Here is a 12,993-nt window from a genome sequence, read left to right as displayed (position 1 = left end):
TGAATTCTGCACAGCAACAGGAAAAGGTGCCCAATTTTACATGCTGGTGCAGGGGAAGATTCAGGAGCACAAGTGTGTCCCCCATCTCTTCCTCTCTTTATTTTATCGCGTTTATTTATCGCGTTTATATACCGCCCTTCCTCCTAGGGACACGGGGAGGTTTACATGACATGATGACGCACGAAGCGATCCCTCCCTCCCCTTCAGACCCATTTATTCCGGGAAGCGCCCGCCCGGTGTCCAGGCAGAAGGCGAAGCGAGATCCGCTCGGCGGAGGCCTCAGCCCACCTGCTTCGCCGGGCGAGGCTCCCTTCCTGCGGGCCCCGAAGGAGCCCCGCCACGAGATCTCTCGGTCGCCCTGGCGGCGCCGGAGGAGAGAGAGCGGCCCTGGCCCTGACCCTTGGCGGCAGCTCCCCGGGGCAGCAGCGGCTCTCGGGCGGCGCTTCGGGATCCATGGCGGCCGCCGCCTGGTCGGAGCGGGTCAAGGCGTTGCTGCGGAGGATGAACTCTTTCCACGGAGCAGGTAAGACAAGAACCCGAGGGGGCGGCAGGGGGGAGGCAAGGCCCTGGAAGGGGCTCCTGGACTCGTAGAGCTGGAAGGGACCCTCAGGGTCATCTAGTCCAATCCCCGCCATGCAGAAATCCTTTGCCCAGCGCAGGGCTCGAACCTACAACCCTGCTGAGTTTCAGAGTCTCGCGCTCCACGGACAGAACTAGCCCAGTTGGAAGCTTTTTGGCAGAGCTTGGCTGGCCCTCTATTATGGATGCTTGAGCTGAGATTCCTGCCTTGCCGGGGTCGGACTGGATGACTCTCAGGGTCCCTTCCAACTCTATGATTCTATGACCTCTAATTCTAATTCACTCTCTCCTCTCTCAGGCTCCATAGCAAGCTCGCTGCTTTTCAAATCGCCCACAGCCCTTTGCAGTAAGGAAAGGGGTCGAAAATTAAGACAGCAGCCAACTGAGAAGATCCATAAAAAAGCAACTGTACTAAAAGGAATTATTGTGACAATAAGATTTGGGGGGGGGGCACCAAATTTTGTCCTCACTTTTTGGTGGGGGCACCATATGACCAATATCTGCTCCTGGCCAGGTCTAGTTCATTGTGACTCCACTTGACAAACCCTAAAATAGGCACTCCTTAGTTTTAAAAGATAACAATAATAGGATGAAAATTCCCTGCCCCAAAAGTAATAGTGAACAAGAAAAATAATTACAGGTAGGTAGCCGTGGTATCTGAGTCGAAGCAAAATAGAAAAAAATTCCTTCAGTAGCACCTTAAAGACCAACTAGGTTTTTATTTTGGTATGAGCTTTCGTGTGCATGCACACTGTTATATGTCAGCAGTGTTGTTTGGGGAGCGGGACAAGCACTTTGAGATTGCTATCTTATACATGCTTTTCTATGAAATTCAGGCTGCAATCTTACTTGCGTGTAGGTGCTTCTGAAATCAACGAAACCGTCTTTTGAGTAAACATGTAAGAAAGCCATTCCAAGCTCCAAAATGCTGTTCCCTATCAAAATAAACTTTTTAAAGAGAGCCCATGCTATTGCTTATGCTGATCAGTGATGCTGCAAAGCAGCAGAGGCATAAAAATTAAAATATATTTTATATACTTAAATATGGCCCTGCTCATAGGAACTAGGACTTGGCAAAATGATTACGAATTGACAGCTTCATCTCCTTGCAGGTTCTTCAAAGGTTTTGTGCCTGCCATTTATGGTTGCTGGACAGCAGGTGGGCCACATGCCGCCATCTGTAGCCAAATATCTCCGTCAGTATCCAGCTGTTTTCTCGGTGTCTCAGGGTGACGGTGTGCCTGCTTGCGTGGAACTTAACAAAAAGCTGGCATCCTATGAGCAAAGAACAAATGCTGTGCAAGGAGTACTCAGGGAAATGAGAGCACAAGAAGCCTTTCCTTGCCTGAAGGAGTGGAGAGAGGAGGTGAGATTACCAGGCACCCAAGGAAGGTGAAGGGACCCTGTGGCACCCATGGGTGTCTTTGAATACTGCTAAGGGTCAAGTGGGAGGGACCCAGGGCTTCCATTCAGAATACTAGCTCTGGGAGGAAGGAGTGGTTGGGCCAATGAAACAGTTGTCCAAGAACCAAAACTTGCTATTGTTGCAGCTCTACAGTGTGATGCCCTATTTTTGTGACACGCCTCTCTTCAGCATGGAGCGCTCTGCAACTTGTGAGTCTGAAAACCTTTGACTTCCTTGCTTTGTATTCCATTGATATTAGACACAATTCAGGCAGAAGTAATTAAGAGAGGCCTCCCAATGTGTCTACCTCCTTTGCCCAATCCCATCCACAGTAAGAGTTAGGAGCACAGCTAAGAGCTCAAGTGCAGATTTGTCCAAATATCTCCTTTTTTACCCTGCTGGAGAAATCTAGCTTCTATGCTCTATAAAGGACTGTGTGCAGTGAAGGAAACATGAATGCAAGTCCATTGATTTCAGTGGGTCTACTCTGGGTATGATTTAAGAATAATAATTTTATTATTTATACCCCACTCATCTGGCTGGGTGGTTGGCTATCACCCCAATAATAATGTTTGCCCTCCAAAATGAGACAGCATTCGATGTGAAGTGGGAGGCTTCTGTTCCAATCCTGACTTGGTCAACTGTGCGCTAGGTAGTCTCAGACATTGTCAGACTCAGTTCCCCATCTATAAAAAGGGATAATACTTTACAACCAAAGACAGATTCTTAAGGTACTAAAGGCTGATTGCTTCTTTCCTTTTCAGAACTGCCTGCTCTTTATCTCCAGCCAGGACTGCGTTGTCTGCTTACTGCTTGCAAACTGTTCTGCGTTCATCTTGTTTTGTTCTTTCTCCCCCTGAAACTCCACAGGTTTCCTTATGGGGAAAGGCTTGAAATTTACACATCATTTCAATAAAACAATAAATCCAGAATTGCAGCACTTCAGGAGATCTGTGGGGCTTTTGTGGGCAGTTGAGGTTTAGTTTAGATCCAGTGCTTTTTTTCTGTACATCATCTTTATGTGTAGCTTCATTTAGCAGCTGCTCCAGGACCGTGAAACCTTCTCAGGCATCTTAATATAAGCTGGGAATTTTGGAAATGAGATGTTGATAGTGACTTCCTCTATAGAATGAACACAAGAGAAGCTAAAGAATATTGCACAGCAAAAGTGTAAAGTAAGTGCATATTTAATCTTCTCACCATGCATTTCCTTTTCACTTGCAACTCTGCCTGTGTGCCTGGTGCCCCTCCAATACGGCTTTCCTCTGTCATTCTATGGAAGAAACTCCTATTCTCTAGGCAGTGTTAATTATCTCAGCCGACATCAGGCTTCCTCAGCCTTGGCCCTCCAGATGTTTTTGGCCTACAACTCCCATGATCCCTAGCTAGCAGGACCAGTGTCAGGGATGGTGAAAATTGTAGTCTCAAAACATCTGGAGGGCTGAGGTTGAGGAGGCCTGGCCTACATAATACACCAAGTGTTTGGGCAGTGGTAGGGGGAAGGTCAGCGCACTCCTGCACTCTTTTTGGGGTTGCATCTGGAAACTAACCTAGTTACTTTTGTTTCTCTCTTGCACCCAGCATTGTTTGGAGTGAAGTGTTATGGCGCCCACCTGAACGGCTACACTTGGCGCAATGGGCAGATGTTCATGTGGTTGGCCAGGAGGGCCCTGAGCAAACTGACTTATCCTGGCTTGCTGGACAACATGGTAAGAGATGAGATGGAAAAGGCAATAGGAGGCCTGCCTTTTTGATGTGAGAGTTGGGAGCAGCTCTCAATAATCAAGAGTTCTCTTATGGGGCCACAGGGAATAGTGAGCTAAAAGGCTGAATGCACAAAACATGCACCTGTCCGGTAACTGAGTAAGTATTTCAGCATGAGCCATTTCACCAGGCGGCTTGGTGCCCAGCATGAAAGGTGAACTCCTCCCCATTTTGCAAATTGAGGCACAAGATAACAGACAATTGGGGATCATTGTCCACTAAATGGGTAGTAAGCTTACAAAGTACTAGGGCCAATTGGGGGTGCAGAGCTGCTTTGTGCCCATTTACCATAGTAGCTCAATATTAATCCCTCCCTTCGCTCTCCTTAGGCTGCTGGGGGCATTGCATCAGGGTTGGGGGTCAGAGAGACGCTGGTGAAGGAAAGCCAGGAAGAAGCTTGCATCCCTGCTTCTCTCACTGCACTTGCCAAAGCTGCCGGAACTATCAGGTAATATGAAAAAGCTACCTCAAGTTCAGGAAAATGCAGTTGTGTAGGTAAGGGGGAAATTAATATTTAAAAGCCAGGGCCTGTATAAAAAAAGGCTGCTTGTATTCTGTGCCTCTGCAAATTTGTTGTATGAGCAGAGACACTTAAAGCTTGTATTTGAGAATTCCAACTATATTGTAGAAATGCCACCTTTTCATTGGTGCACAAGGAGTATGTGGCAAGGCCTCTGGTGCCAGGGCTTAAGACTGCCCAACTCTGACTGTGACCCTTGAGCAGCACTTCCTGTTCTTTCCCACTTCCTGTTCTTTCCCACCCCAGCTGCCTTGCCCATTCATGGTTTGCCTCATTTTGCTTCCTACAAACTAATCCTAACTGAGTGAAAAGCTTAATCATGAAAATATCTACAATAGCTTAGGCATATTTCTAATGTGTCTCCAGTAGAGAAAGTAGATTGCCTTCATTCCTCTCCCTCTCTACCAGCTTTTCCAAATATCAGTAGGAATCGAAGTAGCAGAGAGTCAAACACCAGAATCACTGTAGCTATTCTGGAAAAGGCAGATTCTCAGTAATTCATATCAAACTTTACCTCCCTCCCCAACCAAATAAGAACCTAATGCAACTTATCTCCAGAGTCATAAATACTGCTGAACTCTCTCCCCTGCCTTCTCTCACCCAGCTATACCTATGAGGGTGCACAGGGAGGCATCTATGCTGAATGCCAGTTTGTATTTGACCTGAAGTTGCCTGAAGGTTTTGTGCCCCAGGTGGGAGACGGAGAGGTGCAGCAGTTCTACCTCTGGCCACTTGAGAAGGTTGGTAGGTGTAACCTGACTTAGGGCAAAAAGTGACTCTTTTGGCAAATGCAGAGAATTACACTGCAAATTACAACAATGGGTTAAGGCCTCCCACAAACATGCCTTCCTCAAAGTTACTCGCTTTCATAAAACCACCTGTCACAAAAGCTCCAATTGTTGGTTAGATGTGCCTGTATAAGAAATAGTCTAGAGAGGGATGGTTGGTAATTTGATAAAAGAATTTTTTTGAGGTAGTGTAATAATTATCTGAGAAGCAGTGTGGTAATTATGTATAAACTGCAATAATCCCATAGGCTGCTGGTTGACTTCTGAACTTGGGTCTCCTTGTCCTCCTGCTCCTAAATTCACATGGCCTAGAATTTTGTTTGACTGGGAACAATTATCCACCAGTGGACTTTGTGCTTCCTACCCAAGTCCACATTCTTAATAAGACACAGCTACCCTGTATAGGGTGCACACAAAGTAAGGTCACGGTAGTTAGCATGCCACCTCCTAGTGAGAGAGCTATGTGATCTGTCTATATTCCTCTTCTGCAGGTGAAAGAGGCCATTGGATCTTCAGATTTCAAGCCCAACTGTGCAATGGTGGCTCTGGATTTCCTTATCAGACATGGCTACATCCAACCTGATGGAGGTAGGCAGCAGAAGAAAGGTGGCTTGTCTGATAAGAGGGAATTTACGTATGAGGGCGAGAAGGGGGCTCGCTCTGTATAGGTGTGTATGCATCACTGCACCATGGCTAGAAACAGACTCTTCTAATAGATTTCACTTTTCTTTCAGAACCTCATTATGTAGAGCTGGTGGAAGGGCTACACCGAACACTCTAGAAGGAAAAGGCTGCCCTTGTGGTTGATACAGGTCTTCTCTGTTGGTTCATTTTTGCTGGAACAGTGATCATGGCATGGACTTCAGTTGGATTCAACAATGGCTGCCCCAGCAGAGTTATGTGCAGAGCTTGTGGCTCGACAGGTTACTATGGTATAGTAAATTAATGTATTTCTACACCATTGTTATATATAGATGTTCCCATAGGTGTTTCATAATCGAATGAGGGCCAGGAGTGCACCACTTTTTCCACAGGCCTCAGCTATGTTAAAAAAACAAAAACCTATTGTCCATTTCAACATTTAATTAAAAAAAAAAGTCAACCAAAAGGAACATTTTGTGAAAGTGAGGGACGGGTGAAGGGAGACAGTCAGCAGCAAAATACTGTACAGGTGGGTGCTCCTTGAAGAGCTCATTCTGACTCATTGAAACGAGTCAGCATCGTCTTGTGCAATGCTTCACGATAGGACTCTGATGCTACCGCCCCGTAAGAGCTGCCACGGGCCCCTAAGCCAGAGCCACGCACTCGTGTTTGGGCCTAGGTAGAAAAGAAAAAAAGAATGTGCACCAGACATTTTTAGAGGAACAGCTTTTTTCCCAAACCACATTTCACCCAGAATGTTAGGACACCCCACTGAGGTCCCTCCTTGCCTACAACAGAGTAATACCACCACTTCGCACTTCCTCCTGGTGCAAGTTCTCCTCAACATACTGCCAAAAGGCCTCTTTCTCAATTGTCCTAATTTCCCATGTGCTGAGGTGACCTTTTCTGAAGTTGGGGTGGTGGTGATGGCAGGGACAAGAAAGCTATACCTGCAAAACACCAAGCAAGAAAGCCCAACTACTTCCTCCCTACCTCCCTTATTTTAGGTTTTTGCAAAAAACAGGGAAGTAACAGGAAGACAAAATGCTCCTCAAAAATACGAGCACTACACACTTTGCTTTATCCACAGTAACCTGAGAAAGGTATTTTGGTACCTCAATAGGGGCAACGATCCCCTGTTTCTTGCGACCCAAACCACTGCCCTCTTTCCAGCCCATGGCTTGTAGCATGCGACTGCCAATGTTGTCACTGCCAAGTCCATCCCGTGTTGGTTGTTCAAAATCCCTGTTGTAAACGAAGGTGGGAGGAGAGAGGAACATATTCAGATGCCCTGCCCTCTAACCTTGCCAACTGAGCAAAAAGCAAATAGCATGTTGAACAGAGGACATGAAGCCTGTGTCACTATGGGATAGAAATGCCTCTCACCATTACCAAAGCTGACTGCTCTAGAAGGGATCTCTTATCTCACTTAGGAAGAACCACAGGGACATGGTGGGACTTACACAGTGGCTGGTGTGACAGCTGAATACTTCCTTTTCTTGGGTTCTGGTGGCTCAGGAACACCATACTTTTCCCTTCGTTCAGCTGCACGATCTCGGTATTTCATCTGCTGGTGGTCATAAAGAGACAGCAATGAGGCACTGGCCAGGTAACCCTCACGCCCCTGGGGCTACTCTACTCCCATACCTACCTCAATGTCATTTTTCTCAAGTGCCTCAAGCTCCTGTTCTGACAAGTGTGCCCTCCGATGAATCTCCAGATTTTGCTGCACAGGGGAGAATATAAAAATGGAGACAAGGTTAAGGTCCACTTCAGTTTTCAGCACCTACGTTTTATTTCTATATAAGCATATTAATAATCTACCTTTGTGTTTTAGTTCTAAGGCAGGAGTTGGGAACCTCAACTTGGGGGGCCAAATATGGCCCTACAGGCCTTTGGGACTCTGTTCAAAGAAACTTCCTCCTCTGCCTCACCCCTCAGCAACTTCCCTTTGCCCTGGAGTGTTTTTGTCTGGCTGGGACAATGCCTCTTGCTTCCCTGGACGGAAAACGGGGAGGATGTCTAAAACTAGGCTACTATAAAAAGGTCAAATTTAGATTCAGTGCTCCACTCAGTTTTGCCTCTGGCTCTGCTCATCACTGGTGTGTGGCCCCCCAGGCCAAAAGAGACTCCTCACATCACAAAAAAACCCCAAATATCACTTATAGAAGAAACAAATAGCTAAAGCAGCACATGGTAAATTTCAAGATACCTGTACCAAAAACTATGTAGGCTTAAGGTGTACTGCAACAACATAATTTGTAGACAGCACCTCAAACTAATGCCTCAAATCTCAGACCTGCCAAGCGGTCCCATGAGGATTTTAGAGCAGATGGTATCAAAAGCAACCAAGACACTTCAGCTACCGGAGTGCCGGCTCCTAGGGGCTGAGCCCTTTTGGGGCCACCCATATTTTTGGGGTAGGGGCCGCCCCCCTACCCCAAAAGCATTGAGCCAAAGAATGGAGACAAGTGCAGCATGCCTCCAGCAGCCAGCTCCTTCTCCTCCTCCTACAGGAGAGGAGAAGGGTTGGAGCAGCCTCTGCTTGTGGTGGAGTCAAGAGGTGGAGGCAGAGGCGGAGCCATTGAGCCGTGTGGCTGCTGTGTTTGGCTCTACCTCTGGCTCCTCCTGACATGTCCTCAACATTTTAATGTTTGATGGATTTCTGTATTTTAGTATTTTGTTGGAAGCCGCCTAGAGTGGCTAGGGGAACCTGGCCAGATGGGTGGGGTATAAATAAATTATTATTATTATTATTATTATTATTATTATTATTATTATTGGTCCCCCACCCCAATCGCCTTTGCAAGCTGGTGCCTCTGTCAGCTACATAACCTTTTATTTTATTTTATTGAAAAATTAAAATTACAAGTGCACAGAGTAAGATAAGACACAAAAAAGAAGAAACAAGAAATAGTATCCATGTAGAAACAAAACAGAAAAAAGATATTGTATAAACTACGGTACAAAAAGGGGGGGATTGTTTTTGTACAGTGGTACCTCTGGTTAAGAACTTAATTCGTTCCTGAGGTCTGTTCTTAACCTGAAACTGTTCTTAACCTGATGTACCACTTTAGCTAATGGGGCCTCCCGCTGCCGCCCCTCCCCCTGCACGGTTTCTGTTCTCTCTTTTTTTTGTAAATAATTTTGCAAAATTGTAAATAGTTTGCGCAGGAGCTCCAGACCCCCTCACTCTCGGTGGCTCAAAACAGAGTCTTGCTGGGGAGGGGGGAGCCCGCTTTTTTGTTCCCCGTCGGACACTATGTCCCCAAAATGCTCGATTTGGGGTTTCTTCGGGGGTCCGCTGTGCTGGAGCGGCTCCCCTACCTTTGACACGGCGAGGTCTGCAAACCTCCGACCGTGCAATGGCCGGCGCTCAACCGGAAGTCTGTACGATTTCTGTTCTCCTGAAGTCTCCTGAAGTCAAGTTCTTAACCAGAGGCACTACTTCTGGGTTAGCAGAGTCTGTAACCTGAAGCATTTGTAACCTCAAGCGTTTGTAACCCAAAGCGTTTGTAACCAGAGGTACCACTGTAGTTAACCAAGACCTTTATGATTGATCTAAACACAGGAAAAAGCGCTATAAATAAGGCAGAAATCAAACCATTTTAACAAAAGAAAAAAATTCCAACGAGAAATCCAGTTTTTTAACAATTCTGGCTCTCTGGCACCACCTGGTGTTACATGTTTAAAGTGCATTCAATGCATAGTTTCTCTACTAATGTAGCTGAGTCCCTAATAAGGTATTTATAAAATGAATTCCAAGTAACATTGAATTTGTCCATAGCAAGTCTACAGTTGTACACAACTTGTTCATGTGTTGCGAGTTTGTCAATTTCTTCAATCCAATTTTTAAAGGGAGCTGCATTTTCATGCATGGAGAGTCCATTCATATTGTCCCTTTGTTAGATTCCATGTGTTGGGCATATAATTGAAAAGGAGTTAAGATTGTTCCGTATAGCAGGTTGACCGTCTCTATTACCTTCTGCCAAAATATGTTCAATATAGAACATTGTTCAAACGTATGTTTAGGGCACCATTCTCTCTGTTCCATCTCCAGCAGCTAATGCCTTAGAATAGATAGTCCTTTCATAAACAAACGAACTGGAGTCCAGTAAGTTCTAAATATTATTTTTTGTTGTATGAGTCTTAATCTGAGATCCAGAGACACCCTTGTTATAGAACTTAACAGAGTTTCCCATGGTTTGGTTGAAATCAAGATCTCCAATTCTTTCTTCTGTCAGCTACATACCTTGTGTAATCCTGAGAGCTGCTGGTGACGAATAAGCGCCTCCTTGCTGGGAAACTGCCTCCGACAAAGCAAGCAAGCCAGCTTGTGCCAATCTGTCAGTTTCTCTTCCCGGTCAGCAGTCTTCTCCTGCTCCTCCTCACTGTCACTCTCCCCGCTGTAAGCAGCCACTAATCCTCGTGGGGGACTCTGCCAAGTTAAGCAAGGTTACAAGACGGAATATATCTCAGCTGGAATCAGATTCAGAAGGACCCCACAGGCCACTTACCCCCGCCTCCTTTCCCTCACCCCTGAATCAGCCTGTGCTACCCAGGCCACCGTGGGCTCACAGCCGAGAGTCGGTGCACCGTACAGCTCGACTGCCTTGGAGGAAGCACCCACTTCAGAGGGCTTCATGTGGAAGACTTCCCCACGTTCATATTGTGCACTTCATCTTTTCCCCCACCATTAAAAGGAGACAAGAGCAGAGTCCCTGCACCAACACCCATTATTCTATAAGACCCAGAAGATCTGAACTGGGGATTAAGTGGAAAGGGGAAGGCTTACCAGTCTATCATCACCAGCCAGTTTGGACAGGTCCATGCCACTGTGCTGCCTCTCAGCCAAAGCCCCCTGAGGATACCCAGAAAAGGAAAAGGAAAGAAAGAAGTGGCGTTAACGCTAACAGAAGTTCTCATTGTTTCCCCAAATGAATAGCACACTTTCTTTCTGCTCACCCAGCTAGCCAGCCCCTGGATGGCCCACAGCCCTGGGAAGAGATCAAACACAGGTGTTTCTCCTTACAGGGCCACTTGGCCTCAATTTAGGCAAGACAGAAGCTCGCTTTCTTGAGAGAGACCCATCTTGTTGTTTGAAAATCACGACTTCATGGATGTGCTCACTGCTGAAACAATACTCTTGACAAGAACTTCTCACATTAACAGGAGAGAAAGACTAGCACTTGACACTGTTTGGTCTCACAGACAGAGATCTGAGCAGAGCAAGAGAAGGTGGGAGATGTAGGACTCTGTCAGCAGCATCTAGGCCACAACTGCACTGCAGACACACTGAACAGATGATGCCACAAGGCTGAACAACCTGCCCTCACATCCTCAGGTCATTCGGGTTTGTTTAGGCTTCAGGAATTAGCTGCAGTAGGTAATTTAGTACTAATCTGATTCTGGTAATGGATGGGAAGTTACCTTTTTCTCGAGGATAGCATAGCCAGCATCAGCTGTTGCCGATTCCCGTCTCTCATCCTCCCGTATAGAGGAAACAGGCTGGAAGCTGTTCTTGAAGTTCTCCTTCTGCTTGTTGAGGCTACGGGCCCAGCGCTCCATATCCTTTGCAATCTGCAGAAGATAACAGAAAAGTGGGGAATAATCCAGGAGAGGGGGTGGGGGAGGAGCAGCAAAGGAGTTCTTAGTCCAGGCTGAAAATCAGCTATTTTTTTCACTTAAAATGGCCCAGGAGATTCCAAAATTAACTATTCTCTTTCTCTCCCAGTCCCTACAAGAAGGAATGCTCCTCCAGCAACTACTTCCAGTTATTCTCCAGCAACACAGACCCATGCTATCCAACTGTTTTTCAACATCTTCACCAGAATACCTGAATAAGGCCTTCCCTATGCAGGCATTCCCCCTTTGGCCACTCCAGAGAAAGGAGGCTAAACTTACTGAGAAGCCCAAGGCAACACTGTAACTACATGACCCAAGACCTAGAGCCCTGGAAGCAGACTAAAGGGCTTTTCAAGTTATGGGCAAGTAGGGGGGCAGGCAAAAGTTTAAGATAAGAAGCAGCAGGTACAGAAAGGGGTATAAATAAGCAGAATGTGGGGAAATCGTGGTTCTCACCTGCTGAGCTGTTTTTGTTTTATGTTTCTCCTTCTTCTCTTTACCCTCCTTGCCACTGCCACCCCCTGGTCCACTGCCATCCTTGTGGCTGTCAGAGGCTTGGTCTGAGGCTGGGACGTAAGTGCGTCTCTCACCTTCCCAATACAGGTACTGCTGCGTCTGGGCATTGTAGTAGTACTGGAAAGAGACAATCACACGTGAGCCTGTGCTGCATCTTGTGCCAAGACAGTGTACCATATCAAGTTGGGAGCACAGTCATATCATGGTGGAGAAGCAGGCATCTCAGCATCTACCTTTCAGCGATCACTTCTCATCTCTTGGCCATGCCCAGAAGGGAGCAAAGTGTGCCCAAAGAGATGTTCACCTCACCTGGGAATTAGGGTCATAGTAGAGGCCAGTCAGGGGGTCATAATAGTAGCCAGAACTTTCATCATATTGATAGGTGGATACATCTGGGACAGCTGGAATTGGGCACAGAAAAACAGGAAATGAACTAAATAACAGCACATCAAACCAGGAGAGCACCTGATCTTGGCCCTGTTCCCTTCCTCCTGAACTAGCAGTCAAAGGCTCCCAGACCCCAGCTGGTCACATCAATCCCCAGTCACTCCCAGACCCCTCACACCGGCCACATCCTCCCTCTCCACCCTGTTCCCTACAGATCCAGCACTCACGGTACTGAGTGTAAGGCTCTTGCCCTACAGAGCTGGTAACAGGCAAACTGGAAGTGCTGGTGGAGATGCCTGGAGTTGCGTTGGGGGGCTGAGCAGTACTAGGCATGTCAGGCTTCAGTACAGCTGGTGAGACGATAGTATATGATTGAGACTGTGGGAGAGAACACAAAAAGGCAGGTTAGAAGGTACAGAGCACTGCAACTCTCTCTCTCTCTCTCTCTCTCACACACACACACACACACACACACACACACACACACACAGTTCCATTCCAACTGTACCGGAGCAGCAGCAGCAGCAGCAGCATTTCCCTGGGCAGAACTTGACCCTTCAGTGCTGCCAGTTGGCTGGTATGTGACTGGCACAGCTGAGGTCTGGCTGGTACGGGGGAAAGTGGGTAGGACAGGCACAGGGTCTATGCCTGGCACACCAGGCTCCAGTGATGCCTCCGCTACTTCATGAGAGAAGAAGAGACAAGAAGGCAGAGAGAGCACAGTCAGTCAGGAGGCAGAAAAAGACTTCAGGTAAGGTGGAAAGAGG

At 46.9% G+C, this 12,993-nt stretch overlaps 2 protein-coding genes across 15 annotated transcripts in view; one reads left to right on the top strand and one right to left on the bottom strand.

Moving 5' to 3' along the window:
• Positions 1–242: 242 nt before the first annotated feature.
• On the top strand, positions 243–6,164 carry LOC118097604 (uncharacterized). The gene is made up of 8 exons (XM_035140647.3): positions 243–523; positions 1,692–1,945; positions 2,130–2,193; positions 3,566–3,693; positions 4,078–4,196; positions 4,873–5,008; positions 5,548–5,644; positions 5,791–6,164. Exons 1-8 carry the CDS (start codon positions 454–456, stop codon positions 5,835–5,837), a joined length of 915 nt encoding a protein of 304 aa, XP_034996538.1. The 5' UTR covers positions 243–453; the 3' UTR covers positions 5,838–6,164.
• RBM10 (RNA binding motif protein 10) overlaps positions 6,122–12,993 on the bottom strand; it is a 27,665-nt gene continuing 20,793 nt past the window's right edge. For 5 of the 14 annotated variants that reach the window (XM_088658465.1, XM_088658464.1, XM_035140643.3 and 2 more), the window contains exons 14-24: positions 12,735–12,907; positions 12,454–12,604; positions 12,149–12,240; positions 11,780–11,956; positions 11,129–11,278; positions 10,494–10,559; positions 9,951–10,136; positions 7,350–7,424; positions 7,162–7,265; positions 6,814–6,943; positions 6,122–6,373 (exon numbers count right to left, since the gene is read on the bottom strand). In XM_088658465.1, coding sequence (XP_088514591.1) covers positions 6,248–6,373; positions 6,814–6,943; positions 7,162–7,265; positions 7,350–7,424; positions 9,951–10,136; positions 10,494–10,559; positions 11,129–11,278; positions 11,780–11,956; positions 12,149–12,240; positions 12,454–12,604; positions 12,735–12,907 — 1,430 coding nt within the window. In that variant the 3' untranslated portion in view covers positions 6,122–6,247. Of the gene's footprint in view, positions 6,374–6,813; positions 6,944–7,161; positions 7,269–7,349; positions 7,425–9,950; positions 10,137–10,493; positions 10,560–11,128; positions 11,279–11,779; positions 11,957–12,148; positions 12,241–12,453; positions 12,605–12,734; positions 12,908–12,993 lie in introns of all 14 variants that reach the window. The other 9 variants (XM_088658463.1, XM_088658462.1, XM_035140640.3 and 6 more) reach the window with 3 other exon arrangements.

Source organism: Zootoca vivipara, chromosome 15 (genome assembly GCF_965207765.1).
Source record: "Zootoca vivipara chromosome 15, rZooViv2.hap1.1, whole genome shotgun sequence".
NCBI lineage: Eukaryota > Metazoa > Chordata > Lepidosauria > Squamata > Lacertidae > Zootoca > Zootoca vivipara.
This window is presented reverse-complemented; position numbering and strand designations above follow the sequence as displayed.

Excerpts from the sequence above, each read along its gene's own strand:
- LOC118097604 (XM_035140647.3), top strand. The coding sequence starts at position 454 with ATGGCGGCCGCCGCCTGGTCGGAGCGGGTCAAGGCGTTGCTGCGGAGG. Across the intron at positions 2,194-3,565 it reads CATGGAGCGCTCTGCAACTT|CATTGTTTGGAGTGAAGTGT; the intron begins GTGAGTCTGAAA and ends TCTTGCACCCAG. Across the intron at positions 5,009-5,547 it reads ACCTCTGGCCACTTGAGAAG|GTGAAAGAGGCCATTGGATC; the intron begins GTTGGTAGGTGT and ends CCTCTTCTGCAG.